This window comes from Lolium rigidum, chromosome 4, assembly GCF_022539505.1.
Source record: "Lolium rigidum isolate FL_2022 chromosome 4, APGP_CSIRO_Lrig_0.1, whole genome shotgun sequence".
Lineage (NCBI taxonomy): Eukaryota > Viridiplantae > Streptophyta > Magnoliopsida > Poales > Poaceae > Lolium > Lolium rigidum.
Genome location: NC_061511.1, coordinates 13275327 through 13302444, shown reverse-complemented (window position 1 = coordinate 13302444; position 27118 = coordinate 13275327). Strand labels below are relative to the sequence as shown.

General features: G+C 43.8%; 2 protein-coding genes across 2 annotated transcripts; both read right to left on the bottom strand.

Moving 5' to 3' along the window:
• Nucleotides 1-13525: 13525 nt before the first annotated feature.
• Nucleotides 13526-14749, bottom strand: LOC124706590 (protein trichome birefringence-like 20). Its single transcript, XM_047238251.1, has one exon. The coding sequence runs from the start codon at nt 14747-14749 to the stop codon at nt 13526-13528; it is 1224 nt and encodes a 407-aa protein (XP_047094207.1).
• A 4462-nt stretch (nt 14750-19211) lies between these two features.
• LOC124649453 (E3 ubiquitin-protein ligase IPI1-like) lies at nt 19212-26865 on the bottom strand. The gene is made up of 6 exons (XM_047189084.1): nt 26501-26865; nt 23009-23178; nt 22080-22138; nt 20959-20987; nt 20474-20876; nt 19212-19918 (listed from the first exon to the last, which is right to left on the bottom strand). Exons 1-6 carry the CDS (start codon nt 26658-26660, stop codon nt 19438-19440), a joined length of 1302 nt encoding a protein of 433 aa, XP_047045040.1. The 5' UTR covers nt 26661-26865; the 3' UTR covers nt 19212-19437.
• Nucleotides 26866-27118: the final 253 nt, after the last annotated feature.

The window sequence follows — 27118 nt, the reverse complement described above, 5'->3', positions numbered from 1 at the left end:
AGTAGCATCATTAGCAAACTCAACAATATAACTATCAAATGAAACATTCTTATCATGAGTCTCATGCATAAAATTATTACTCTCCACATAGGCATAATCAATTTTATTAGTTGTAGTGGGAGCAAATTCAACAAAGTAGCTATCATTATTATTCTCATCATCAAATATAGGAGGCATATTGTAATCATAATCAAATTTATCCTCCATAACAGGAAGTACTAAAAGACCAATATCATTATAATCATCATAAATAGGAGGCAAAGTATCATCAAAGTAAACTCTCCTCAATGCTTGGGGGACTAAAAAGATCATGCTCATCAAAACCAGCTTCCCCAAGCTTAGAATTTTCCATATCATTAGCAACAATGGTGTTCAAAGCGTTCATACTAATATGTTCCATAGGTTTTTTAATTTTCGCATCAAACCATCCATGTCTTAAATCAGGAAATAGAATAAGAAGCTCATTGTTGTCCATTATGCCAAACTAGTGTAAACAAGAAACAAAAAGATGCAATTGCGGGATCTAAAGGAAATAGCTTCGAGCACACACACAACGGCGCCGGAAAAGTACTTTACCTGGGACCGGAGTATGAGAGCCTTTTACCTTTCCTCCCGGCAACGGCGCCTGAAAAGTGGCTAGTTGCCGGGGTCCGGTGTGTGAGTGTCGTTTACCTTTCCTCCTCGACAACGGCGCCGTAAAAGTGCTTGATGTCTACGGGTGCTTCTATTCTTGTAGACAGGTGTTGGGCCTCCAAGAGTAGAGGTTTGTAGAACAGCAGCAAGTTTCCCTTAAGTGGATCACCCAAGGTTTATCGAACTCAGTGGAGGAAGAGGTCAAAGATATCCCTCTCATGCAACCCCGCAACCACAAAGCAAGAAGTCTCTTGTGTCCCCAACACACCTAATAGGTGCACTAGTTCGGCGAAGAGATAGTGAAATACAGGTGGTATGAATGAATATGAGCAAGTAGTAACGGCGCCGTATAAGTGCTTGTCAGGCGTGCAGTTGATGGTAGTAATATTGCAGGAAGTAAAGATGCAAGTAAAACAGTAAACAAACAGCGATAGCGATATTTAGGAACAAGGCCTAGGGATCATACTTTCACTAGTGGACACTCTCAACATTGATCACATAACAGAATAAATAGATAGATGCTAGAGTCTACACCCTCTTATTGGATGATGAACACCACTAACTGTGTAGGATTACACGAACCCTCAATGCCGGAGTTAACAAGCTCCACAATATTCGATGTTCATGTTTAAATAACCTTAGAGTGCATAACAGATCAACATAACCAAACCAAGTACTAACATAGCATGCACACTCGTCACCTTCACACTACGAAAGGAGGAATAGATCACATCAATACTATCATAGCAATAGTTAACTTCATAATCTACAAAGAGATCACAATCATAGCCTACGCCAAGTACTACACGATGCACACACTGTCACCATTACACCGTGCAGGAGGAATAAACTACTTTAATAACATCACTAGAGTAGCACACAGATAAATTGTGATACAAAACACATTGCAATCATAAAGAGATATAAATAAGCACTTCACTATGTCATTCATAACAGTGAATAAGTATTCTGTGAAATATAGCCTAAGAGACACACACGGTGCACACACTGTCACCTTTACACACGTGGGACAAGGAGTCTCCGGAGATCACATAAGTAAAACCCACTTGACTAGCATAATGACATCTAGATTACAAGCATCATCATATGAATCTCAATCATGTAGGGCAGCTCATGAGATTATTGTATTGAAGCACATAGGAGAGAGATTAACCACATAGCTACCGGTACAGCCCCGAGCCTCGATGGAGAACTACTCCCTCCTCATGGGAGACAAGCAGCGTTGATGAAGATGGCGGTGGTGTCGATGGAGTAGCCTTCCGGGGCACTTCCCTGTCCCGGCGGCGTGCCGAACGGAGACTCTCGCCCCCAGATCTTGGCTTCGCGATGGCGGCGGCTCTGGAAGGTTTTCTCTGGTTTCGTCGAACGTGTCGTGGTTTTTAGGTCAGGGACCTTTATATAGGCGAAGAGGCGGAGTCGGTGGGTCGACGAGGCGACGACACACTAGGGGGGCGCGCCCCCCCTAGGGCCGCGTCGGCCTGTCATCTGGGGGCCCAGTGGCCCCCCTCTAACCTCTCTCGGGTGTTCTGGAAGCTTTGCGTGATCCTAAGATGCTGGGCGTTGATTTCGTCCGATTCCGAGAATATTTCTTTACTAGGATTTCTGGAACCAAAAACAGCAGAAAACAGGAACTGGCCCTTCGGCATCTCGTCAATAGGTTAGTTCCGGAAAATGCATAAATATGACATATAATGTGTATAAAACATGTAGATATCATCAATAATGTGGCATGGAACATAAGAAATTATCGATACGTCGAAGACGTATCAGTGACGTTTTGGCACACGCGTGCATATGCACCCATTATAGAAAATAATAAAAAAACAATTTTAAAAATGTCAAAAAAATCTGACATAATTTTTTTGGTATACATCATGACATCCTATGTTCGTTCACAAGTTTTCGTGGAAAAACAACATTTTGTGTGGTGTGTACAAAAAAGACAAAAAAATGTCCCGTACGTAGTCGTAGTTACTAGCATCAAAATTTGTCTTTTTTGCAGGAGCCACAGAAAAATGTTTTTATTTTTGAAAACTTGTGTACCAACATAAAATGTGTAGATGTACATGTAAAAATTTAGTTTAAATTTTTTTGACACTTTAAAATGTGGATTCACATAATGAGAGCATATGCTTCTATGAGCCAAAGTGCATTTCCCTTGAATCGTCTTCAAGCTACTCGTCCCTTGCTCTAGTTCATCCCCTGCTCTAGTTTCCCATCTCCTTGCTTTGCTGATTTCTCACCCCCAAACTCTCTTGTATCCCAACTTGTATCCAAATATCGATATTTGATCCGGTTGTTCATCCCATCTTTGTGTATTTGGGTCATGATAATTTGGTATCAGAGCTGTCTCCACGCTCTCCCTGTGCACACACTACCACCTACCTCATTTTCTGCCTATCACCCGTTCGACGAAATGTCTGGTACTGTGTTCGACCTACACATGCGCTCGCTGATTGAGCTGAAGCAGACAGGAACTGTGGCTGAGTACACGGCGGCGTTCTGGGAGCATCTACACCCTGTGCTGGATCTCTACCCCGGGTTTCGTCCACTGGTATGTTGAGGGCCTGCGTGAGGATATTCAGGCAGTGGTGCGGCCACGTTCTCCTTCCAGCATCACCAGCGCATCGTCCCTTGCTCGAATAAGGGAGGACAAAATCGTGGAGAATACAAAGATGGGTGGCAACAAGCTGGGCGACAGCTGTCTCTGGCCTGAGGAAAACTTGACCGACGTCTTCCCGGAGCTCGCTGCTCCAGTGCAGTACAAGGCAAGCCACGGCGTCACCACCATCGACGCCAGCTGCCGTGCTGCTCTGATGCCTACCACATGCTCGATGGAGTGCCCGAGCAGCGATGCCATTGTCCATGTCTTCCCCATGCTCGCTGCCTCGACGGAGAGCAGCGAGGACCTTGACATCATCAGTGTCGCTGTAGTGACACCCGCTACCTGCTCGACTGATGGCCTGGCACATGGTCGAGATTGCGACAGTTCCGTGGTGGTGCTCCTGGTTCAATGTAGTGTGATACCATCCTCCACAGTCCCTCCAGAAGTCACACAATTCCCACGATGGCGGCCATCTTTCATCCTCAAGCTGGATACCATGGCGCCGAAAAGGTGTTTGACCCCATGCTTGGACGACCAGATCACCATGCTAACATCCGTGCTTCCGCTGGATGTGATTCCGAGTATCAAGCAACAAGGGTTGGTGCTCAGACCGTCTCCATGGCCTTCGTTCTTTGGCGAGCATACAAGTACAACTTGTAATGGCACCGCCGAACCACCACCGAGAGCCGCTACTGCCATGAGGATGGATGTGATTCCCTATTTGAACTTGTCGCTGCTCCCTTTTACACTTGAGGCGTTCTGGATGTTCTCGCCTAGGAGCAGACATGCAGGCCCAATTGAGCACTGTGAAGCACCACCTCTCCAGGGGCTTGTACCTCCGGTCACAGAGACTATGCAGGAGGATATTCAGTGCACAAAGGTGTCCCAACGGGAGCATGTTTTCTGGCCTTTGGACTGAAAATCAGTTGATGCATATAGGACTGGCACCATGGTTGTCTCACGAAATTTTCGTGGAAGCTGCACTTTGTACAAAAGCTTTCAGCATAAATCAAGATGTTATTCAAGCTGTAGACATCTTGGTATGTTCACTATACTGGCTTCAAATTATGGAGAATTTAGTTGCTGCGAGACAGACATGTTGTGGGACTGAGCAGTTGGACCTGATGCACGTGCATAACTGTATAAGGAGACTAGTGGAATCGAAGCCTTGGCCTTCTTTGGAAGTCAATTATTGTTGTGACACCATGGCTTTCTTTTGATGGTGGTTTCTTCAGAATGCATTCTCATCAATAATTTCTTGCTCTGCATCAAATATGCTTCAGTTATTGAGTCATCTCTCAGACTCTCCTAGTAGTATCCTTGTAAATGCTCTGCAAAATTCTAGTGTGATGTGGTACTTGGCTGCTGTGTTCAGGAGGTTTAAGAAATGTTGGCCTCATACTCAAGTTGATCAGAAGACAGTCAGTGTATTATTTGAAGGTTACAGAGAGTTCCTTGATAGCAGTGAGCCAACTCAACTTGATTATCTTCTACCACTGGCTATACCTTCTGATGGTAGAGAAGGTTGTGCAACCACGGTCAGCTGTGAAAATTGTGCTTGGTTCCGTGCGAGAGGAGCTAAAGTAGTGCTCAACTGCTACAGTTTCATGGTAAGAAATGAATATAGAACTGGGTCTACATTCTGTGTAGCAACAAGGAATTGTGACACCTACCTGAAAACGTCATTTCTGAAGTTTGATAGCATTACTGACCATCTTTGTTATATCATGATTACCAGTCAATGTTACGTATTACTAGTGCCAATGCAAAGTTTGATGGTAGGCCAGTGCACCTATGGTGGAGATAAGTTAACTACAATACTGGAAAGATTGACAGTTTGCTGCAGGTGGAGGGCAATGAGTCAAAATCAAGAGGTGCCATGCAAGCGAATGAATGAAGAGGAATCAGATTGGGTGTTACATGTTTTGTCCCAGTCTAGCTATCTTGGTATGATCAGTAAGATGGGAGCTGCATTGAATATATTACCCAGCATGTTCCCTGTTACTAAAGGCATGAAAACAGAGGGGAATATTAGGAAATTGTTGAGGGGCTCAGAAATTCTCAGCACATATTCTCTGAAGGGCTGCAGGAATTCACCATTGCAACTGATTGATACTTCCTCTCTAGGAAAGATTTGGTTTGCCCATGAACTCAACGAGACCATGGCACCCTGGAATGTTTTTCTCTTCATGTGCAATGCTGTCATTGATGGTTCACTTTGTGAGGAGGACTATACGTGATGGATCTTCTTCAGTTAAGAAAACTTGTGATCTCATTAGACCTATATATCACTTGAATGATGGACAAGGCACCAGAATATCTGGTTATGGCAACACGGATGGAGAATGCCGATTTTCGGCGTGTTCCATCAGTATCGACGCAGCTGAAGTATGATGGTACTGATTATCACTTGGATCATATTCTAAATGCACAAATTTGGGCACTGCAAGCAAAGCATCATCTAGTTAAGGTCGGTTGGCTGAACCTCTTGTTGCAGCAGCATGTTGGTGGGCTTTCTCCATGGGGTCTGGGTAGTGTCTTCTTGGTGAACATTCTTGGAGTTGTCGTTAAGCTGCAAGTGCCATGGGATCCTGGAGTTCATTCTTTTCTTGGCGAGTTTGTGGCATCGGCCTGTGGTCAAGCCGATTCTCGAGGGAGGCGAATGTCATGACCGTGGCCACAGAGAAGCCAATAGGCCAAGTCATGACATGGGCTGGGGTCGGACCTGGGTTTGGGCTCACGGGAGTCAAAGGGGAGAATTATAAAGGAAGCAACTGAGATGAGAAAGGTATGAAAGGATTGAATCCTCTTCAAGCTTCTCGTCCCTTGCTCTAGTTTCTCATCCCCTGCTCTAGTTTCCCATCTCCTTGCTTTGCTGATTTCTCACCCCCAAACTCTCTTGTATCCCAACTTGTATCCAAATATCGATATTGATCCTGTTGTTCATCCCATCTTTCTATTTGGGTCATGACAGCTAGCTTGACTGGCCCCGACGCTTCGTCGACTCCATGGCGAGCGGCAGCCGCGCCGTCTGAGCGCCAGCACGTTCCCGTCGCTGATGGTGCAGGAAGCAGCCCCGCGCCGCCCAGGTTGTGCACGACCGCCATCTTACTCCTCGGCCGCGGCGACGACCCAGCTTTCGTGTATGCCCCCGCCTCCCTCCGTTCCCTTCTTCTACTCGGAAATTTCTCTTACCTGTGTGCCATACACGGTTGAGCAGCGACTGGTGGCGTGAGTGAAGTTGTTCTGATGCGGGGAGTTGGGCATGGAGGACTGCATAGGCAGGACCAACGAGCAGGCCGTGCGTCTTTGGCGGGGCAGGAGGGGCCAGAGAGTATGGGCTACTGGCGCCGACAACAGGTACGTCCGCAGGGAAGAGCCAGTGCTCCAGGACCTCGACATTAAGCAGGCCCACCTCTACCTCTGCCCAAGACCCAGCAGAACTACAAATTCCTTCAAACTCTTCAGGAAAAAACTGGATACACTTTTGTTGAATGGATTGATGATGAATTATCTCAAGTTCTGAAGCACATTAATACTGCTTTCATAAAAGGTAGATGTTGGTGACAATTTGAGAGCCGGCGACCTAATTTGTTTAGTAAATGAAAATAATCTGGCATGCCAGTACTGTTTTGATGGCCAACTCATGATTTCTTTTGTTGCAGGGTGAAACTAGCAGTACCGAAAACAAACGCATGGGTCTCCATCTAGGCAAGAATTGTCAAAGAAAAGGTCAATATTATTGGTGAGTGATGACACTAGCAGCATTGAAGTAAATAGTGCGACTACAGACATGTACCAAGAATCAAGATATCCCACCAGGGTAAACAGAACCCTGTTGATTCTTTAAGCTGATGATTAGTTCAACATTTACCATTGTGTTGACTTATTGATCTTGGTGATTGGATAGCTAGATATGACGAAATTGTTTACTCCTCTGTCTTTTTGTTGAAACTTCGGTTTAGTTGCTACACCAGTCATCCTAGAATGCCAATATGTTCTTTCTCAAGGATAAAAAGTTTTGTCTACTTATATTGGTATGGATCACATCATAGACTAATTATTTAAGCTCTTACATAAATTTTATGAAGTGCTACATGTATTGTTTGTTTGGTCTGATAGCCATTTTACTCTACCACGAATTATGCACTACATTTCAGAAATACGTTGATCCCCTTAATTTGAGTTTAAGATTAGTCTTCATCTGACCAGCTAAATTAGCGAGCACTTATTCATTGCCGTCAGAAATAAACACGCAGAAAGGTCACACATAGGAGCACCTGTTGGCAGATTCTCTCCTTGAGGGTCACATGATTTTATTTCAGGATAGCTCCTTGAGGTGTCACATGGTTTCCTTTCGTATGTTATATACCAGAAGCTATGTAGTGTGGCATCTCGGTGCTTTCGTTTCAGATTTCTAGGTACAGTAACTTGGGTAGACCATGTTGTTGCTGATACTTCTATCAAGCGTGGTACGGAATACAGTGCTCAAAAGCACAGGGAACTTCATATGCACCATTCTATATATATGTGAATTAAGATGGAAGCAAAAAACTTTTTTTACTCTTCTAAGTATATACTTGGATAAATCGTGATATATTCCAAGTTCATTTAAATCAATCCTAGAAACAAATACATGGTGTTTCCGTAAGGGAGTAGGAAATAAATATTGTGTACATAACAACACTTGTGAGACTGCTTTCTTCTTTTTTCCCTGCACAAGTAGATCTTACGAATTTTGTTTCAAAGAAGAATATCTAGCACAGTTCTCGCAAGCACTGATTGTACAAGTCAGAAAGGAACATGAACTAGAGCCTCATTATACTTCTACTTTGAGAGATCAGGTTTGTTTCTCTTCGCTTTTGTACATACTCATACTCTCCTTCAGATGTCATGTTTTTTCTCTGTATTAAATTAGTTTGGAAGATGATCTGCTCTGGATTACGAGTAACGTCTTGGTTTGTCTGATTTTTTCGATAAAAGGAATATATTAATATTAAAAAGATATCAATTACATCCAGCATCTGCAACAACACACCATCCTAATGATACAATGGATGCACACAGCCAAAAAAGGGAAAAGAAAACTAAGAAACAAAAATCCCATTACAGTATCTCGGTTAGCAGTTACCAGTGCACACTTAGTCACGTCAGCAACCACCATCAAGATTATCTCTACTATTCGTCAAGACGAGGAGGTGCTGTCATACCACGAGGCTGCTGAGGCTGACTCTGGCCCTGGACCGGAGGAGTAGAGAGTATCGGCGGTACTGGAGACCGCAACGAAGCCGACGGCACAGGAGGACCACGAGCAGACGGCACAGGAGGACCACGAGCAGCAAGTACAGAGGGAACCTCAAGAAGACCAGCACCACGAAGACGAGTCTCCTCAGCACGAAGCTCAGCCAGTACCTCAGAGAGCGGAACACGACCATGGGCAAGCAGCTGGGCACGACGCGGCTCAAACTCCTTGCAGAGCCGCGACAAGAACTCAAACACGCGCTAAAACTCCAGATCCACGCGCACAGTCAGACAGGGACAGGTGGCACACAGAGCTGTACGAAGAGAATCAAGCTGACGCCAAATAGCAGCACTCTGAGTATAGAACTCATCAATAGTGGAATCACCCTGCTGAAGCCTTCAGCTATATAAGCATGATTTTATATATTAGATTCCATGAGAAACCATTCTTCAACTTAGTTCTTATGTTGATGATCTTATTGAGGTATCATCATGGATTAAAAAAAATACAACCTCATGTATGACGATGAAATTTTTATATATATGCTTGGTGATTTGGAGATATCATAGTCTTCATTTATAGGTTGTACCAAGATTGTCGTGGTCACAGCTATTGAGCATTTGAGTAAGTTTATATTTATTCCATGCCAGTCTGAGCTCAGTTTTGCTCTACAATAGTTTTGGCAAAAAGTATGTATGATTCATTCATATTAGATTGTAGTATTTCGATTAAACAAATTTATCATTCAAGGTAATATATCATGGAATAGTGGCGTACAATATTTATTCCATGTCAGTCTGAGCTCAGTTTTGCTCTACAATAGTTTCGACAAAAAGATGTATGATTCATTCATATTAGATTATAGTATTTTGATTAAATAAAATTATCATTCAAGGTAATATATCGTGGAATTGTGGTGTACAATAGTGTCATCAGGATGTGCATGCATCATTTCCTCTGCTGCTGATTTTTCTTTCAATTTTACTTCCTATGCTCACAAAAATTACAACGCAAGCATCTACTAAACAACCATTTTGTACTGAAACTCCACAAAATCTACTTTGTGTCAAACTAGCGATAACATTGTGCAGCCTCATTATCTCGAAGAGTAAAATTGGTATCCAGGTACCTATTTACCTTTTTTGCTTTAACATCACTTATTTTGTTTAAATATATATCGACTATTTATGCATGTATTTCTTACTTTCTCTTTAATTTACACTGAACTCAGAATATTTCTGCGAATCCAGAAAATTTTGTCATACTATGTTGTCAACCAAGATCTAGGATATTATGTTCCTTTCTTAAGTTAGTTCCTAAGAATCCTTTTGACGATAATGAAATAAGAACATGTCTGGTATCTTTTGGTAATATATTATGCCCATTTGTGCCTACTTAATGGTTTCCATAATGGTAAACACTAAACATGTCTATATCTTAATTATAGTTTTTTTTAATATGGCCTCTTATGGTATTCACCCTAACCTCATAAAAAATTAATATGCAAACTATGCAAAGGATTGAGCTCCCTAAGAACTTGAGACCGGTAAAAGGAAAACCTAGCAAGGCCATACATTTGCCTTGCGCATCCCGCTTGATCTTGATGATAGCTCTTCAAGCTCCACTCAAGCCGGAATGCCTCACTTGATCATTGTTGCTTCGTGAAGACTCACAATTGCTCCCACATACACCATGATGGGATAGCTTCATTGATGCACACCTTCACATGTCCATTATCACCAAATGGACGGCAAGCTTCAAGCATGTGATCCACTTGAGATGCTCATTTTGAACTTGTCCAACTCGACCTTGATGACGATCACCACTTGATGTCATCCTCTCATGGGCTATATGAGATCTCACTTTTGATGCATGCCCATGGAAAGATACCTAACCCACATAGACAACACAAGGGCACATATATGATGGGTTAGTTCATAAAGCATAATTGACAAGGCTTACCATACCACATGACTTCACGTGGCACATTCTTCATGCTTCATGTGTTGACCAATCTTGAATCTATTCTTCGCTCTTTGTATTGGTCAACCTTGTATCTTCTCATGCTCTATCATACTATCTTGAGGTGTATATAGAATTCTTCATTTGTTTGCATGCTCTAAATCTTAGTCAACCATAGCTCAACTCATGAGACTATCATGACACCGACTAAGAGCCATAACTTGAATTCTTCACTTGGAATCAAGCACTCAAGATCTTGATCATTTGTTGATTATCACATAAGCTAGAGCATGGATAATATTGAGTTCCACATAAGAACTCCATCTTCATTTCTTCTTCTTGATCATATCACATATATATCTTCAAATTGATGATCTTGGTGCCAAAACACAAGGTATATATTTATCTTCATGGCATCCATACTTGAATCCAACACATGGAATACAAGTAGTATCTATGGAATATTCCTTCATATAAACTCAATGAAAACATTAGTCCATAGGGGTTGTCACTTAATTACCAAAATCGCACATAGGGGCAATATACCCTTACAGAGGCCTTGAGGAAGGTTGACCAACGTCGTCCACTTCCACGACGAGGAGGGTCCAGAGAAGTTCATACGAGTCATCTTTGAGCCTACGTGCCATGGGAGCGTGCCCAATCCCTAAGCCTTTCGTGTTATGGTTCGGCAAGATCCCTTCCACAATCACCCTGGTCACCAACACAAGATGCAATTGAGTCATGATGACCACGTTTGACGGTGACAAATTAAATCCATCATCGATCGGGGGTGGACAGCCTTTGCCATTACCCATGATTTTAAGATTGGCAACTTCCCCACATTTCATAAGGAAGCTCTGGGCATCTACAGAGTCGTCATCTTTGACTTCACTTGATGTGAAGTGATGACCAGGTTCCAGGACCATGGAGAATCCGCTAGGAGGTCGTGGAAGATATAAATTGATGATGTCGTTAGCTCTACTGATCTATCTATAGCAGTAAGACCTGTCTAAAGTTTTGTCAATCGTGTGTGAACTTATGCTTTGTCTGGTCCTTGTGTCTAAACCTATTAAGCGTCGATCGTACTGTGGTACCCTCCTTAATAGTTAACCAGTCTGTTTGAACTTATTTGAATGTTCATTTATGTGGTATGTCTGGTAACCGTACCACACATGGAAAGGACCATATGTATCTGGCTGGCAACCAAATAGCTGCTACTTGCTTTTGGGTTGCTCCATGGATTGCAAACCGTGTAACCAAACACTCTCAGCCGAAATCTCCACTCAGACAAAAAAAAACTCTTCATGACCAACCAAACAAAACCAAATATGACCCTAGCTTATTTTGGGCTGGCTAACATCCACATGACCTGCCCCAGAGAACCCCAAAATCGGTCAAAGATACCAAACACGCCCTAGAGTTTTCCTCGCGGAGACTTGAGAGAATGGGATCGTGTTAGCTCAATCGAAGATGGCTTTAAAATTCGAAGGAAGCTTTTTTGAGCAGGGTGTTCAGTGCACACACCTATCTAATCTGGTCATAGGTACATTAAGATATGCGCTAGCATTTTTTTCGTCCAAACAACTTTTTTTTTATCTCCCACACCATAAAACCTTTGAACTTGAAACTTTGCAAATCATTAAAACATTTGACATAGAATATGGGAAAAAAATAGAATTTTATGGAATTGAATATATTGGTTTATCTAAAAATGATTTGAATTTAAATATTTGAATTTTTTAATTTCCCCCAAAAATTCAAAACTATATTTTGTATGTTTTTTTTGAAAGGAATACGGTAGGAGATGCCCCTACAATAAATATTTTAGAAAAAAATAATATGAACCCAAATCTACGTTCGTGGGGCTTGAACCTATGAACTAAGCTTTATTTTGTACATTTTAGATTCTAGTTGTAATGTTTGAGTGCCCCGCAAAGTTTCAAACATGTACTTTATATAGTGCGTAGTGGAGAAGGACGGGGAAAAAATCTGAGGTAAGAAAAACATTGAATGATGCAAATATTAAAATATTCCTAAATCAATAGTGATGTATATGGTTCAAACACAATCACTTAATACAATAAAAAAACATATTTGATTATAAATAAAACATAAAAATATACCAATAATGTCAACTCAGTGGCAAAGTTTTAGTTCTTTTTTTAAATCCAATGTAATTCAAACAATTAAGACGTTTGATTATCCCCATTCGATGCTCAACTCAGTGTTGATTATCTTTGTTGCCAGGAAATTCCTTACAATTGTTGATGCCGCTACGGGTAAAACTAATATCATCTTAATGGGGTGATAATGCGGTCAGAGAAAGTATGACGTGTCTTTCAAATACTGGAAATCTCCAAAGTTTTCAATTCTACGAGTATGAATAACGAATAACTCGAGCTTATCTTGTATATACTAAGGTCCAATCAATGATAAATATCTGTAATACAAGCAATTTTATTCACATTACACCTAGAATATGAGTCCATATTTTGAGGTAAGTAGTCTATGTTTTCGGTTTGTAATCGATTTTACGCAGTGTTCACTGAAACAAGCATAAATTTCTCACGCGGAGTTTCTTTTCAACGTATAACTACTCAAAATTTTCAGAACAAACACATGCATGTAAGTGTATTCATCAAATATCAAGGTAGGGCGGCTGCCTACCTTGCCCCTATTGGGAGCTTTGCCCCTGATAGTGTGTGAGATATATACGAAAAAGGACAACCTCAAAAAATACGGGTGTGCAACCTGCTCACTCACAACTTTTCCCTTTCAGACCCCTTCCATCACCGGCGAGATCGCTTGGCAGGAGCGAGACGGTGGCGCTAGGGAAACACTAGTTTGGTGGAGGGATGTGTGGCGGCGTTTGAGAAACTACTTAGAACTTGTTTTCTTGTGGGCACGCCGAAGATGGCTTTGAATAAGTAGCCAGCAAGCGGCAGTTCATCTTTACAGAAAAAAGCTCTTTTTTTTTGTAAAGATGAACTGCCGCCACACATCCCTCCACCAAACTAGTGTTTCTAAGTAGTTCATAATGGGATGAGAGTTGCGCTAGCTAGCTAGACGAGGATCATCTGGAATAGCATGTCGTTCCAGATGTCAATGGGCCCTGGCAGGCACCAGTGCACGCAGTCGTTGTAGAGCTGCACCTTGTCGCCGGGGCGGTGGCCGTAGCGGCTGGGGTGTCCGTCCGGCCGCATGAGCATCGCGGCGGTGGCGTCCATGAGCATGAGCCGCATCGTCCCCTTGGCCCGCGCGGCCTTCTCCGCCGCCCGGTACTCCTCCATCTGCGCCGCGTAGAACCGGTGGTCGGGGCCCCGGCCGTCCATCATGGAGGTCTGGTTGCTCCGGAGCGGCTCCGTCCGCCTGCAGTCGCCGCCCTGGTCCCAGGTCCCGTTGTCGAAGTGCGACATGGGCGACAGCGTGCGCACGATGACCCGCCCCGTGACGTTGTCCAGGGCGTTGATCGCCTGCAGCGCCACGCGCCAGGCCTTGCGGTGCGAGTAGTGCAGGGTCAGGTCCGGCACGCCGTACTGGCGGCTGCAGAAGCTGCATCCGACGAGGCGGCGCTTCTCGTAGAAGAGCGACGGGCGGGAGAACCAGTTGGCGGCGGAGAGCAGCACGTAGTCGAACCTGGGGACCTGGGACACCCACCTGTCGTCCGGCTCGTCCAGGTAGAGGCTGTAGTGGGCGGTGTGCGCGGGGTCGTCATGGGCGGGCTCCCGCGCCCGCACCAGGAACGGCGACCAGAACATGGCGACGGTGAAGTTGTACGCCCTGTAGTGGTACACCTTGTTCTGCTGGTCCGATGGATCCGGCGATACGTCCTTGGGAGACGCGACCTGCGCGAGGAGGCAGAGCAGCGACTGCATGTGGTTGCGAGCCAGGGAGTCCCCCACGAAGGCGAGCGACCTGTGGCGGGCGAATCGCAGGAACTGCGCCGGGTCGAACCGCGGCAGCTCGCAGTCCGACGGCCTCCACCGCCATTTGAGGAAGCCGAGGTCAGGGCGGCCGTACTTGAGGCAGTTCTGGTGCTCCTGGATCATGCCGCACGTCTTGTGGCTGTAGGCGGGCGCCGCCGTGTCCGGCACCCACTCGCCGCGGAAGATGTCGCAGTGCCTCATCACGCTCACCGCCGGCTCCTCCAGCTTGGCGGTGGGCGGCACGCCGACGCCGACGTGCCCCATGTAGTGCGCGTGGGTGAGGAGGAAGAGGACGGCCAGCGCCAGCAAGTAGACCGGCACCGGGCCGGAGAGCAGCTTCGCCGAGAAATGGACCTTCATCTCCTCCTTAAGCCGGGCAGTGTCTCGGCTATGGCTACTCTCCTCTTCTTCACAACCTGCTGATATATCAACCAGGCCATGTCCTCGCGTCGCATACTGTCTGGAATAACCCTGTAGTTGGGTCGTGCATCATGGTTGGATGCAAGTTTGAGATCATAATAATTGATCCATCACATCGTTACAAGGGTTATATTATGTCAACAGAATGAAGAATATCTTCACGATCCGATGGGTGGTGGACTAAATCTCCACAAGACGCCCATCGTATCCTAGCTAAACCGATCATCAAAGCCATGACAGACGTACAACAGCCTAGATAACGTTACAACGTGCTAGACACGATAGGCCTGCCTGACCACTACATCATATGCTTTTGAGATATATACACCTCCAGTCCCACAACTTGTCTATGATGTGCAAATTAATCCCACTTCTTGTAAAATGGACTATAGCAGTCCCACAACTTGTCTTTTATGTGCAAAACTAGTCCAAACAACCGAGAAGCGGACACTTGGCGCTGTTCCTTTTGCACAAATGCCCCTCCATATTTTCCTCTAGCATATGTGGCCGTTTTGTGATGCCTCCTCATACGGTCCCGCCTGTCAGTTGATGAAGAAACACATAAATTAAATTAAATAGGTGGCGGGGATTGAACTCACGACCTGGATTTAAAGGCCATAGGTGCCAGCCACTTAATTATGAAGCTTGATGTGTCAATTTGAACGTTAAAATATTCTAGTCTCGTGCAGGGCGGTATGCTGGTGTTGTTCACCTCAATGCTTAGAAGTAAGAACATCTTCAACACAGGCGCCCATCTTTGGTGCGCTCAATTTTTTACAGGGGTCGGTTTTCACTTTTTTAGATGCGGGCGTCTCTAGGTTTTCGGACGCGCGAGGAAATAGCGCTTCACGAGAACGCTGTAAATACAACCCTAAGATTAAGTTTTGCATACATATGATTGAAAATAAGATTAAATATACTACTAAAATATATTTTAAAACAACGACAAGAACGATAATTAAACGGATACAATACATCTAAAAATCGAAGAATTCGAAGTCCAATCCTGACGAACTCTGATGGCTCAGTCAGGACCAAATCCGCCCAACGTTCATTGTTTTCGCTGATGGTCGTCGGGCCGGCTTCCCGCGCCTCGATGAACGGCTTGCGCGCGCGAATGGCTTCCTTCTCCGCCCTGCGCTCTGCCTTCTTCTGCTGGTAGAAGGCGCTCTGCCCGAGGCACCATGCCGCCACGTCGTAGGCACGCGCCGCCTGCTCCACGGTGGCGAAGGTGCCGAGGGTGAGGCGAGCGCCGCCGGCGCGGATCTCCACGTAGAACATGCCGCACGGGCAGGCGCGCACACCCACGAAACCAGAGCAGTTGCGCTGGGGGCCATGGAGGCGGCGCGGTCTCGACGACGGTGGTGCGCGTGGAAGGGGAAGTGGCGCGTGGCAGGCGGGAGGGCGGCACGTGGCGGGAGAGACTTTTCAGCGGCGGTTGAGGACGCGTCGCGCGGCCGTTTTATACCGCGCGCTTCGCGCGCACCAAATCTCCTGCGCGCGGGGCAAAAAATTTAGCGCGCCCACTATTTTCTCGCATCTGATAGTATTAGTACTCCTTTTTTTCTCGAAATAGATCGTAAATTTAGCTAAATTTGAATGTATCCAACATATATTTCGAGATAAAAGGACTACATGATATATTGTGGTTATCATGCTGCACTTCTCTATTTGGGATAAAAAGTAAGAATGGTAGATCGAGAAGATGCAGGTTTGCTTATGCCATTTGACTACCTGATGAAGATCTTCACGTTCTGGAAACTAGAGGAACACGGCAGCAAAGTAAGCTTTATACCAGCAAACCATGTTTCAGGAGATAATACAAGCGCGTTGCAACATCGAACACAAAGAACTGCTTTCTCAAGTGGCTTCCACATGTAACCCTTGACCTAAGCTCGTGAGTTCGAAGTCTCACCTGCACAACTTATTTTATATGTTTCTTCATCCACTGACAGGCGGGACCGTATGAGGTTGCACCACGACAGCCGCATGTGCTCTAGGTAAATATGCAGGGGCATTTGTGCAAAACGAACCTCGCCAGTTGTTTGGACCAGTTTTGCATGGCAAAGACAAGTTGTGGGACTACTATAGTCCATTTTACAAGAAGTGGGACTAATTTGCGCATCGTAGACAAGTTGTGGGACTAAAAATGTATATAGCTCTATGCTTTTAATTGTTTCATCCGGTGATGGTCGATGCACGCCGTGATAAACATGCATCCCATGCTGGACCAGGGTGAGTGAATCACGCCAAGTCGAGCCTTATCTTTTTTTGTTTGCAGAATGTGTCCTTGAGCGAAGTTTGTATCAGTTTGTCTCGTTGTTGGTGATTATACTGTAGGGGTAACCAAACCGAAATATAATTTCTTGTTGATGTCAGTCCATCTAGATTTTTGATGGGTTTTGCATCTACCCATTATAATAGCGAATTTGTCGATAGTGACTAGCTCATCTGTCTCCTTTGTGGGACATCTTGAAGGGCCCCACCATATCTAGCCCTAGACCGCGAACGGCCATGTGAGAGTGACGGTTTTCAAAATTGCTGCTGGTATATGAGCCTGCCGAGCGAATTTGTAATAGTTGGACTATGCTATTTGTGTCTGTGTGTGCTCTGAGCCAGTAGAAACCAGGTCGCATTGCTTTAGTTGCAAGCGATCGTAAAACAAGGCATATAAATTTAGTTCAAAGTCAACATTGCTTAAGTTTGAGTAAGCATAGAGATAAAAAAAAAATAGGAGTATCCCAAATACCAAATCAGTTTGACTAAATATAGAGATAAAAAAAAATAGGAGTATCTACCAAATCTATATCAATAGATATACCACAAGATTTGTTTTCATAGTGTATTCATTCACTAGTATAAAATATAGTGTCATTTTCGTGTAAAGGTTCGGTCAAACTTAACATGGTTTAACTTTCAACTAAAAATACATGCCTTGCTTTTCTAAACAGGGCGATAGTACAAATTAGGAGAAAACTCAATGGAGACGCTCACGATATAGCTAAGTTAGCTGCCCGATCTGGTGAGGTCAGCGCGTGATTGGCACCTCTCCCAGATGTGCTAGATTTGTAATCGGACCATCCAATGCATGAACTGTTTAGGTCTAGTTTGGCAACAAAGTATTTATGAAACTGAGGTAGTATTATGAAACTATAGTATTTTATGCATCGTCCGGCAATATTTCAGTTTCAGAAGAAAAAAAATTCAAATCGTTTTTTCAATATTTAAAAAATAACACGTTTTAAGGTATATATAATAAAGTATTAATACTGCAGCCTTTAGTCACAGCCAAACAAATCAAAGTATTTGAAACTATGATTTTAAGAAACTATAGCATTGTTGAAATACTTTAAAAATATTTTTCTACCAAACACAGCCTTACCCCTAAAAAATGCCGTCAACTAGTTTAGCTAGCTCAACACCTCGGCTTACTCCATCCGGTCCAGCTACAGTATCCACACTCTAGCGCAGTGGTGGCGTCTCGTTCGCTAGTGGAGGGGATGTACAACGGCGGTAGTGCTGCACATGGTATGGGAGTAAGGGGACGTGAAATTTTGACAGAAAGGACCACATGCCCCAACAAATTGGTAGGAAGGACCACCTGTAAATAAAATTGCAAAAAAAAACCACCTCTTTATGGTCGTAGAGTGTGGTGGGCTCTGCCGCCACGGTGCGTGGCGGAACGCTGAGCTGGCACGTCGTCATGTCATCCTGTCTCCACAACCATCGATGGCATGTTGCCACATCATCATGCCGCCACAGCCAACGACAGCATGGCCCACCATCGACGTCATCCTGCCGCCACAGCCAACGGTGGCACATCGCCACGTCATCCTGCCACCACGGCCAACGGAGGTAGGTGCCACATGTCGCCTAGTAAGCCCGCCACTCAGAGGTGGTCATTTTTTACAATTTCATTCATGTGTGGTCCTTCTTGACAATTTATTAGGGCAGGTGGTGTTTTCTATCAAAAATTTCAGGGGAAGTACAGCGGCGTCGGTGCTACACAAGGTATGGAGCAGGTTTCGGCTATCAAACGCAAGAAGCAGCACGGAGCAAGAACTAGAAGACAAGAGTTCTGAGCCGTGGTGGCAAGATGACATGGCAATGTGCCGCTGTTGGCTGTGGCGGATGACGTCGATGGTGGGCCATGCCATCGTTGGCTGTGGCAGCAGGATGACGTGGCAACATGGCATCATTGGATGTGGAGACAGGATAAAGTGGCGACGTGCCATACTTCACGTGGCAACGTGCCAAGCATGCATGTAGCGGACTAGTCAATACTTTTAGTGTGGAGGAAGAAAAGCAAGCACCCAGCAGTTAATTTCTTTAGCAGCGATCATGCTAAACCGACTGGCGTCCAGCCAACAACAGAAAGCAACATAGGAAATCATGCCACAGGTTGAAACTTCGAAAATCCCAATTTGGTTTCAAATATGTACGAGATAGAATTCACATAAACCAAATCAAAACGTTCCTCTCCGGGTTATTTCATGTTTCTCCCTCGCAGAATTCTCCAGAAGTTTTACCATGCAACCCGGCTTAATTTCATACAGATGGGCTTCTTCCATCGTTTCTTACAAGCAACTCAGGTTCCGAATGTGAAGTTTTAACTTAGGTTGCCTCCGCTACATCCGAGGAGAGTGCATTTGTCGATATGATGAGCCCTCTGACGATCTATTTTCGGGCGATGACCTGCCAAGACCGATCCATTGCCCGAATAGTCTCCTCGGCGCGGGTGCTGGTGCTGGTGCTGCTGTGGATTCTGATGCCCCATGAGACTGCTGCGAGCTCCACCAGCTTGTCTCGCAGTCGACTGGCATTAATGGGTATGGCGCGAAGCGATCACGCTCCCAGGCGTAGAATCGGCTTCCTCCAGCGTCATCAGTCTCCATTGAACTATGGCCAGACGAACCAGGTGGGAACAGGCAAAATGTTGGGTTCTCTGGTTGAGGTGGAGGGGCAGATCGCATGCCTCCCGATCTATGAGCCCCCGCAAAAAGGCTAGATGATGGATTCTGCTGGTACTGTTCGTTGATGTTGCCATGCCCCCTCATGAATTGAGGTACCAGAGGGGGAACATTAGGAGCTCTAGATCTAGAGCCAGATCTGAAAACAAAACAAAAAAAAAGATTATCAGATTGATTTCATGCATCAAAAGCTTCACTATAGTTTCTGCCATAACAAAACAGATTGATTTCTGAAGAAATACTTAGGATTTCTTTATTAATAACACGCTTACCATCACCCTACTATAGCAACTGATTTCATACTACCCAGACTCACATCTTGTTACAGCATACCCAACCAACATAGCATAATCTCGAAAACCACAGGAGGCTGCTCCGCAGTAATTTTCTATCTTTGACAACTAATTTGATAAGAGCCTTTATATTGGTTGGGTGCAGATAGTACCATTAGTTCTGTCATGGAAAACTATTTTGTAATGTAAGAAATGATCTCCTACTTAGATATTCCTACAGAAGTAATGGTCAAAGTCATGTGGAAAACTCTGCAATTTAGTAACATCATCTGTTTCAGGGCAGAGGTAAAAGCACAATGCAACATTTTTTGGCATACTTCCAGTAAACATAAGAAGACCATAAGTATGTCATGAGAACTTGATAAGTATGCCATGCGAGTGGAGAAAGACAAAGAATTTACCCATTGCTGAAGTATGATGGAGAAATAACAGACCCTCGGCGTTGGATATCACCGTCAGCCCTTGCAGCTCTCATTGTTCCGAAAGGGACCCCTGGCTGCTCAGTCAACCCATTATTACTGTTGGGTTGGGCATAGGAATGCGGCAGATGTGCCCAATGGTTATGATGGAAATCAGTGGGTGGCACCGTGTGCAAGGGCCTCCCATCTGATGGGCCAGCCAGGTGATTCCAATGATCATGATACACAGACCCATCCATAGTTCTCTCAGGGACATGGGAGCTTGATGATGAGGCCAATGATGGAAGAGGTTGCAAGTACGCAACATACGGGCAAGGATGTGCCCCTGGTGCCGCAGATACAGGTGGATGCTCCGCAAACACCTGCTGGCCCATAAAGTCATGAACTGCATGAAAAATAGCCAGGCATACTTAGACCTGAACCAAACTTAAATTTTACAAATAGATCCCATTTAAATAAGAACTTACAAGTAACTGGAGGTGATGATTCTCCTTCCCTGACAGAAGAGAGGAAAAGATTAAGTAACATAATAGACCAATCACATAACTTTCTATATGCTGAAAACTCATAATATATATATATATATGGCATAGCTAAATTTCTGCAAGTACTTCACAAAGAACAAGTGTGATACAAGAACCAGTGGGGGAGCCACGTACTAGCTATGTAGTCAATTGACTACACAGTTTTTTAGGTACACAAGCAAAAAATCATGCAACAAATTATGAAAAAATCGTACAAATACATATATATTTAACTACAAAACTTCGGACTGCTTACACAAGATTAATGTCCTAACTCCGCCAATGACAAGAGCCTATATTCATTCAGTGAAGAATTTGTTGGCCAACTGATACTGGTACTAGGTAATGATGACAAAATAACTGTGTCACTAATTTTATCACCCGTGAGACTAACCAGTCATTTGGTTATAATTATGTCGATTGTAGACTGTTAAAATTTAAGTATGGCTTGTAAACTAATACTTGTAGGATGCTTTAATTCATGCATAATCTACTGTGGCAAGAAAACCAGCATGAAGATTAATCAAGAATAGCAGAATATTCTCCTCTTAATTACAGAAGGATTAAATGAAAAAGGTGTTCATATTATTTTCTTGCATCAGTTAAACAGATTTTTGACACCAGAGTTTTAATGTTACCATTTCATTTAGTCTCCAAACTGTAACTGTAAGTGTAACATATAAATATATGAATGGTTTAATACAACATCTAGTAAAAAAATCACAGGAACTTTGGCACCCACGATTTCTACACAGGTGAAAACGTGTCCAAGAAAGAGGCAAGGCTTTCCACTTTTCCATGTTCCTTCTTGTTTATCAAGATACACTAAGTGAAATATTGGAGATAGTAGACCTGCACAGCCTTTCCACTTTTCAATGTTCCATCTTGTTTATCAAGATACACTATGTGAAATACTGAAGATAGTAGACCTGCACTACAAATTTACAAGAAAAAAATAGAACTTGGATATGAAAACTATATGTACATCCGTGGATGCATGAAATTAGCTCTGTGGACAGAGTTCAAATATAAACAGAAATGATAGTTTGAAGTACAGAACATACTCAAAGAACGATGGAAGTTGTGCTAAGCGACCAAATGGACACCAGTGAAAACGAAATGGCTGCACGTTTAAAATATATATCAATCAGAATTGGTCAGAGTATGTATGGAGAAGTAACTGCCTTCCCGGAAAAAACATGCATATGCATGTTAAAATAAACAGTAAATACAGAATTATGAATGACTAGTTCAGGTATGATTAAAAAATAGTCTGTAGAAATGTTTCGGAAATACAACAATGAAGCATAGATGTGCAGGGTAGGTGGATAAGCAGAAAGGCAGAAACAACTGAATAAGCAGAAAGAACATAGATCTCAGGAATATTTGTGCATTCAGCAGAATGCAAGGAATAACAATATGGACAAATTACAAAGTTATTTAAATAAGATATACAAGACTAAAGCACTCTACAGATTAGGTCTACACTGGTTTATGCATATAATATGAAAAACACTGAAATAAGAGATAAAGGAAAATTTCTCTTCATTGTCTCAGCAACATTCAACATTGTATCTTCTTTATAAGAACATGATACCTCTAATTCACATAAGCAGCCATAAACCTATCAGATCAATGCTAAATGATTTCAGCAGTGGAGAAGCCACAAGTGGCAACCAAATGTTTCCAAAACATTATATACAAACTAAAGCTCGTGATATTAGGGGAACAGAAGACGTAATAAAATTTGCACAAGAATAACAAGTAGTCAGACAAAACAAAATGGTCAAATAATCAAGCATGTCAAGTGTCAATCATCTGTCAGTGCAGAAAAACAAAGAAACCATGTCGATCATTAGAAAATCAAAACGGAATTAACATTTCACACGCAAGAAAATTATGATGGTAAACAAGCATGTTACAAAGAAGGTACAGATTCCTAATTAAACAATGATTATAAATATTTAAGAATAACGTTTACATGATCACATACCATTTCAGAGTAACTAACATCATACAGGTCTTCATCATGAGCCCACTCTTCCATGTTGATATCCTGTGAGGGACGGGATCCATTTGCATAGAGCCAGTTCCCTTTCTCAATTTTGCGGCAGTTTGGGCATTGCATAACTCCTTTGGCATTGAATGCCGATCCAATGCAATCTGAAAACATTGAAATCCAGAATTCAAATATTTGCACTCCAAACAGACGGCATCCGTAGAAGGCCATTCCATGTCCCACTGATATGTAGGTCCAGGGCACAGACGTCAATGAGACATAGGCATAGTTAATTTGTCTTTGGAATAAACAAAAGATCGCCAAACACATAATTTAAGAGCGACAGCTTGAGGTTGGTTAAAGAATATTAAGTATCATGACTCAGCAGAGTAAGTAGCATTGCATAAATCATGCAATTACACCTCTTCACCCCACAGGGTCACCACAACCATATCCCCTTGTACAAAACTGCTTCCTCAGTGCTCAATCACAGTCTAATCACACCTTGGACACTTTGCACTGTTGGAGTTAAGCCTATTGTTTAGGTGCTTCGTTCATGCTCAATTGTGATGCATCATGGATGGCATTGTTGCCATAGAGTTGGATAAGTGGTCATTGGTCAACTAAGTTCTAGTTAGTTGCCTATGTGGCATTATGGCAAAGAGGCCAGATCAACAAAGAGCACAGGGTGGGGAAAATATCTAGTGATACCACACACTTCATGATACCATGATACCACTTCTAGAATTCAAATTTGTAAGCGTAAAAAACATCGAAATAAATTTATGGGTGTTCGCAAGATGTGAGTTTACATTTCTTCCAAATTTTCAGAACCAAAATCAAAATACACATAGAGAAACAAAAAAAAAGACAAATTGCTATGTGAATAGTGTCATTTTGTGTTTTCTTCTTTTTGTGACACTATTAATGTTGGATTTGTCTTCTTTGTTTCTCCATGTGTATTTCAAATTTGGTTTTGCAAATTCTAGGGACTGCAAACACACATTTTATGAACATCCACAAATTTATTTCGGAATTTTTCGAAGCATGCAAAATCAAATTGTGAAGAGTGGTATCATGGTATCATGGAAGACATGGTATCACTAGATATTTTCCCACACATGTGTTAACTGACCAAGTAATTCATGCATGCAACAGCGATATGGTCTATGCTCACATGTTAGTGATCAGATTCAGGGGCGAAGATGGATCTACCGCCCCTCTAGCCCAGGCCAGGATTGCCGGCATCGCGACAACTTGTGTTAGGTGATTTGCTATGGAGATTTTGTCCGAAAAAATAAATCCTAAGCATGATTGCCCAGGTTTTGAGAGAAAATCTAGGCCCAACACTGATCAGGTTGTATGTGCTAGTGTCAGGCTACATGCATGTGATGTATTTGGCCCAGTCGTATGGCTGTTCCATGAGAAGAGGTTGTAGCAGTGCTGAAGGTATCCACGTGTAGCTAGTGAAGAGCAATGTTCGGATCAAACAATTTTGATTGGACTGTTTGCATGTCTACCTATTAAAGGAACAAGTAATCCTCAGTTGTTCGTGCATGAGATAATAGAGAAGGGAAGAAACGGCTTTGGATAAGAGGTCACAGCCGAGAGTGCAAAACTCTTGTGTGCGTTATCTATTCTCGTGTCCACTATGTATGTGCGAATTTCCTAACCTTTCTGTTCAAGACCGTTTTTACTAAAGATTGTTAAACTTCAGCTGATTCCAAATCGAATATACAAGAAACGAGGACCCTAAATCCAGTACAGTATCACACTAAAATCAACAGTCAGAGTCAGCACGAACTGCTTGATGAAATCACCAGGGCTGGCTCTGGCCCAGGGCAAGAGGGCGACAGCCTGGAGCCTAGCCGAACTAAGGGCCCAGACCCAGTACATAAATAAAAGTATTAGTACAAAAATAAAGGCCTAGTATTGATCCATAATAGAAGAAAAGAAAAAGGCCCCACACAGGCCCATCTACCTAGTATCCACGTACAGCTAGGTCCATGTATTCGGCAAGCTTCCCTAAAAAATAGGTATTTAGCAAGCACGCACGGTCGCACGGAGGCACCTCGATCACTTTGTCCGCTTGTTTGCATCACACCCACGCATAGGCACACACGGTCATGCCCCTGGTACCGCACGTAGGCGGAGGCATGGACCGGCCACTGCTACGGACTAGGGCAAGTAATTAAAGAGAGTGAACAAGAGGTAATTGTGGGATCAAATTTTCAATTAGCCTCGGCCAGCCGGATCTACCTTTTTGTGTTCTCAACCTGGCAACCGATTTATCTTTCCTTACAACACTTGCAGCCAATCCGTCTGTTAGAGTATGTCGGTTTGCTCGGTTGGTACTTGAAGAAGATAATCAGTTTCAGTCGTTGCTGATCTGGTGTCCTCTCTCTTAATTTTCTTGTGAACATGTTGTCCAAAAAGTATTTGGTTGTGAGAAAGAAAATAAGAGGAAAGCGATAGACACTATCATTGATGACTTTGCAACACAAAATGCATGGAAGTGAAGACTTCTTCATGACTATTGGAGCCTTGGGAGTGTGTTAGCAAGCTGTTTCTCTTTTTTTCCGTTATAAAGTATATGGTACTATGTTCAGAATAGAAGCAAGAATATTTATGAGCTATTTGATGCTAATGAAATCAGTGTTTATGGCTTTACAATATTTTACGCGTTGTTGTACGCAAACGCCTTTTTCTCTCTGCTCGGCCCATTAATGGGGGTTCCCCATGTGACCTCTAAAAAACCAGAGCCGGCACTGGAAACCACCAAAGTGGCAGTTCTTGAAATTTGAGTATCATCTTTAAGTCCCTCTTAGTTTAGTTTCAGTCTTAGCATTTCCTTGTTACGTATTAAGCTCTTCAAGCCAACACTGATTCAGCCTCTGAAGTCCAAGCTTCGAAACAGAAACTAATGACAGCTGGTTCAGAAGCACATAAGTTTCCAGGAATAGGAGTCCCATTCTATATCAATTTCTTGTTCAATTCAATCTAGACAACCCAACCCTATTCCACCGAGAAAACAAGAAGCTACCCAAATAGAGACATGATTATGCCGTGTACAATCCCTAACCGTCAAGCTGACATCAGATCAAAAAGTGCAACTTCCTATCACTCCTGAGTAAGCTACCGCAGAATACGCCTACACGAGCACCTACCCAAGTTGATACACGGTTACGTCGCGTGATCCCCAATTGTCATCCTGACATCAAATAAGCCCCGAAAACTGGATCTTCCTATCTCCCTGAGAAAGATGCTGCGAAATATGCCCACGAAACCAACCTTAACAGGAAATCGGAACTACGTCAGAAATCAGAACAGCTTGAAATGATCGTAATTCTGCCGAATTCCGACTAGCAAAGGTCATCTCACTGCCGTCCCAACCCCTGGAGCGGGTGCCTTACGATAGAATAATAATCACAAGAATATGAAAGCAAGATTCCGTAAGGGTAACGCATGAGCAGATCGCCGGCTTACCGAGGTGGAACTCGTGGCCGCACTGCAGCCTCGCGGTGGACCTCTCCCCTTCGGCCGCGTCGACGACGGCGTCGAGGCAGATCGAGCACGACACGGCCGCCTTCTCCTCCTTCCCGGGCGCCCCCTCCTCAGCCTCGACGGGCTCCGCCCCGGCCCCCATCCCGTCCGTCCTCCAGGCCTCCACCAACCGGTTCTTGGCCGGATCCCACCGAATCCGCGGCGGTAGAGCGCCCGAAACGGCCGGCCCGGCGAGGGCGAGGGTGTCCCGGCGCCGGAATCGGCTCCCGCGCCTCGGGGATCGCGCGCGCTTGCTCCTCGCGCCCTGTCCAATCGCGAGACACGCCTCCTCCTCCTCCGTCCCCTTCCTCCCTCTCTCTCTCTCTCTCTTGTCTATCTCCTCGCCTCCACGAGAAATTGGAGAAAGAAAACGTTGGGAGAGCGAATAATAAAAAAGGCTCTTTTTTGGGAAGAAGCCCTTCCGTTGCCTGATATTTACACTTGCTCCTTCTTTTGCCACTTGTCCTCTTTGTTAGGGTGTCTTGCCAAGTTACCATAGCTACTTTTAAAATAGTGCAAGTGTTTTTTCTTGTTGTTTTTTATGGGTGCTTATCAAAGCAT

What these genes read in the sequence shown, in the direction of transcription:
- LOC124649453 (XM_047189084.1), bottom strand. Translation starts at nt 26,660, where the DNA reads ATGGGGGCCGGGGCGGAGCCCGTCGAGGCTGAGGAGGGGGCGCCCGGG. An exon ending in CGGCCACGAGTTCCACCTCG is followed by an intron (nt 23,179 to 26,500) that starts GTAAGCCGGCGA and finishes CAATGTTTTCAG; the next exon opens with ATTGCATTGGATCGGCATTC. An exon ending in CAACTTCCATCGTTCTTTGA is followed by an intron (nt 20,988 to 22,079) that starts GTATGTTCTGTA and finishes CTCTTCTGTCAG; the next exon opens with GGAAGGAGAATCATCACCTC.
- LOC124706590 (XM_047238251.1), bottom strand. Translation starts at nt 14,749, where the DNA reads ATGAAGGTCCATTTCTCGGCGAAGCTGCTCTCCGGCCCGGTGCCGGTC.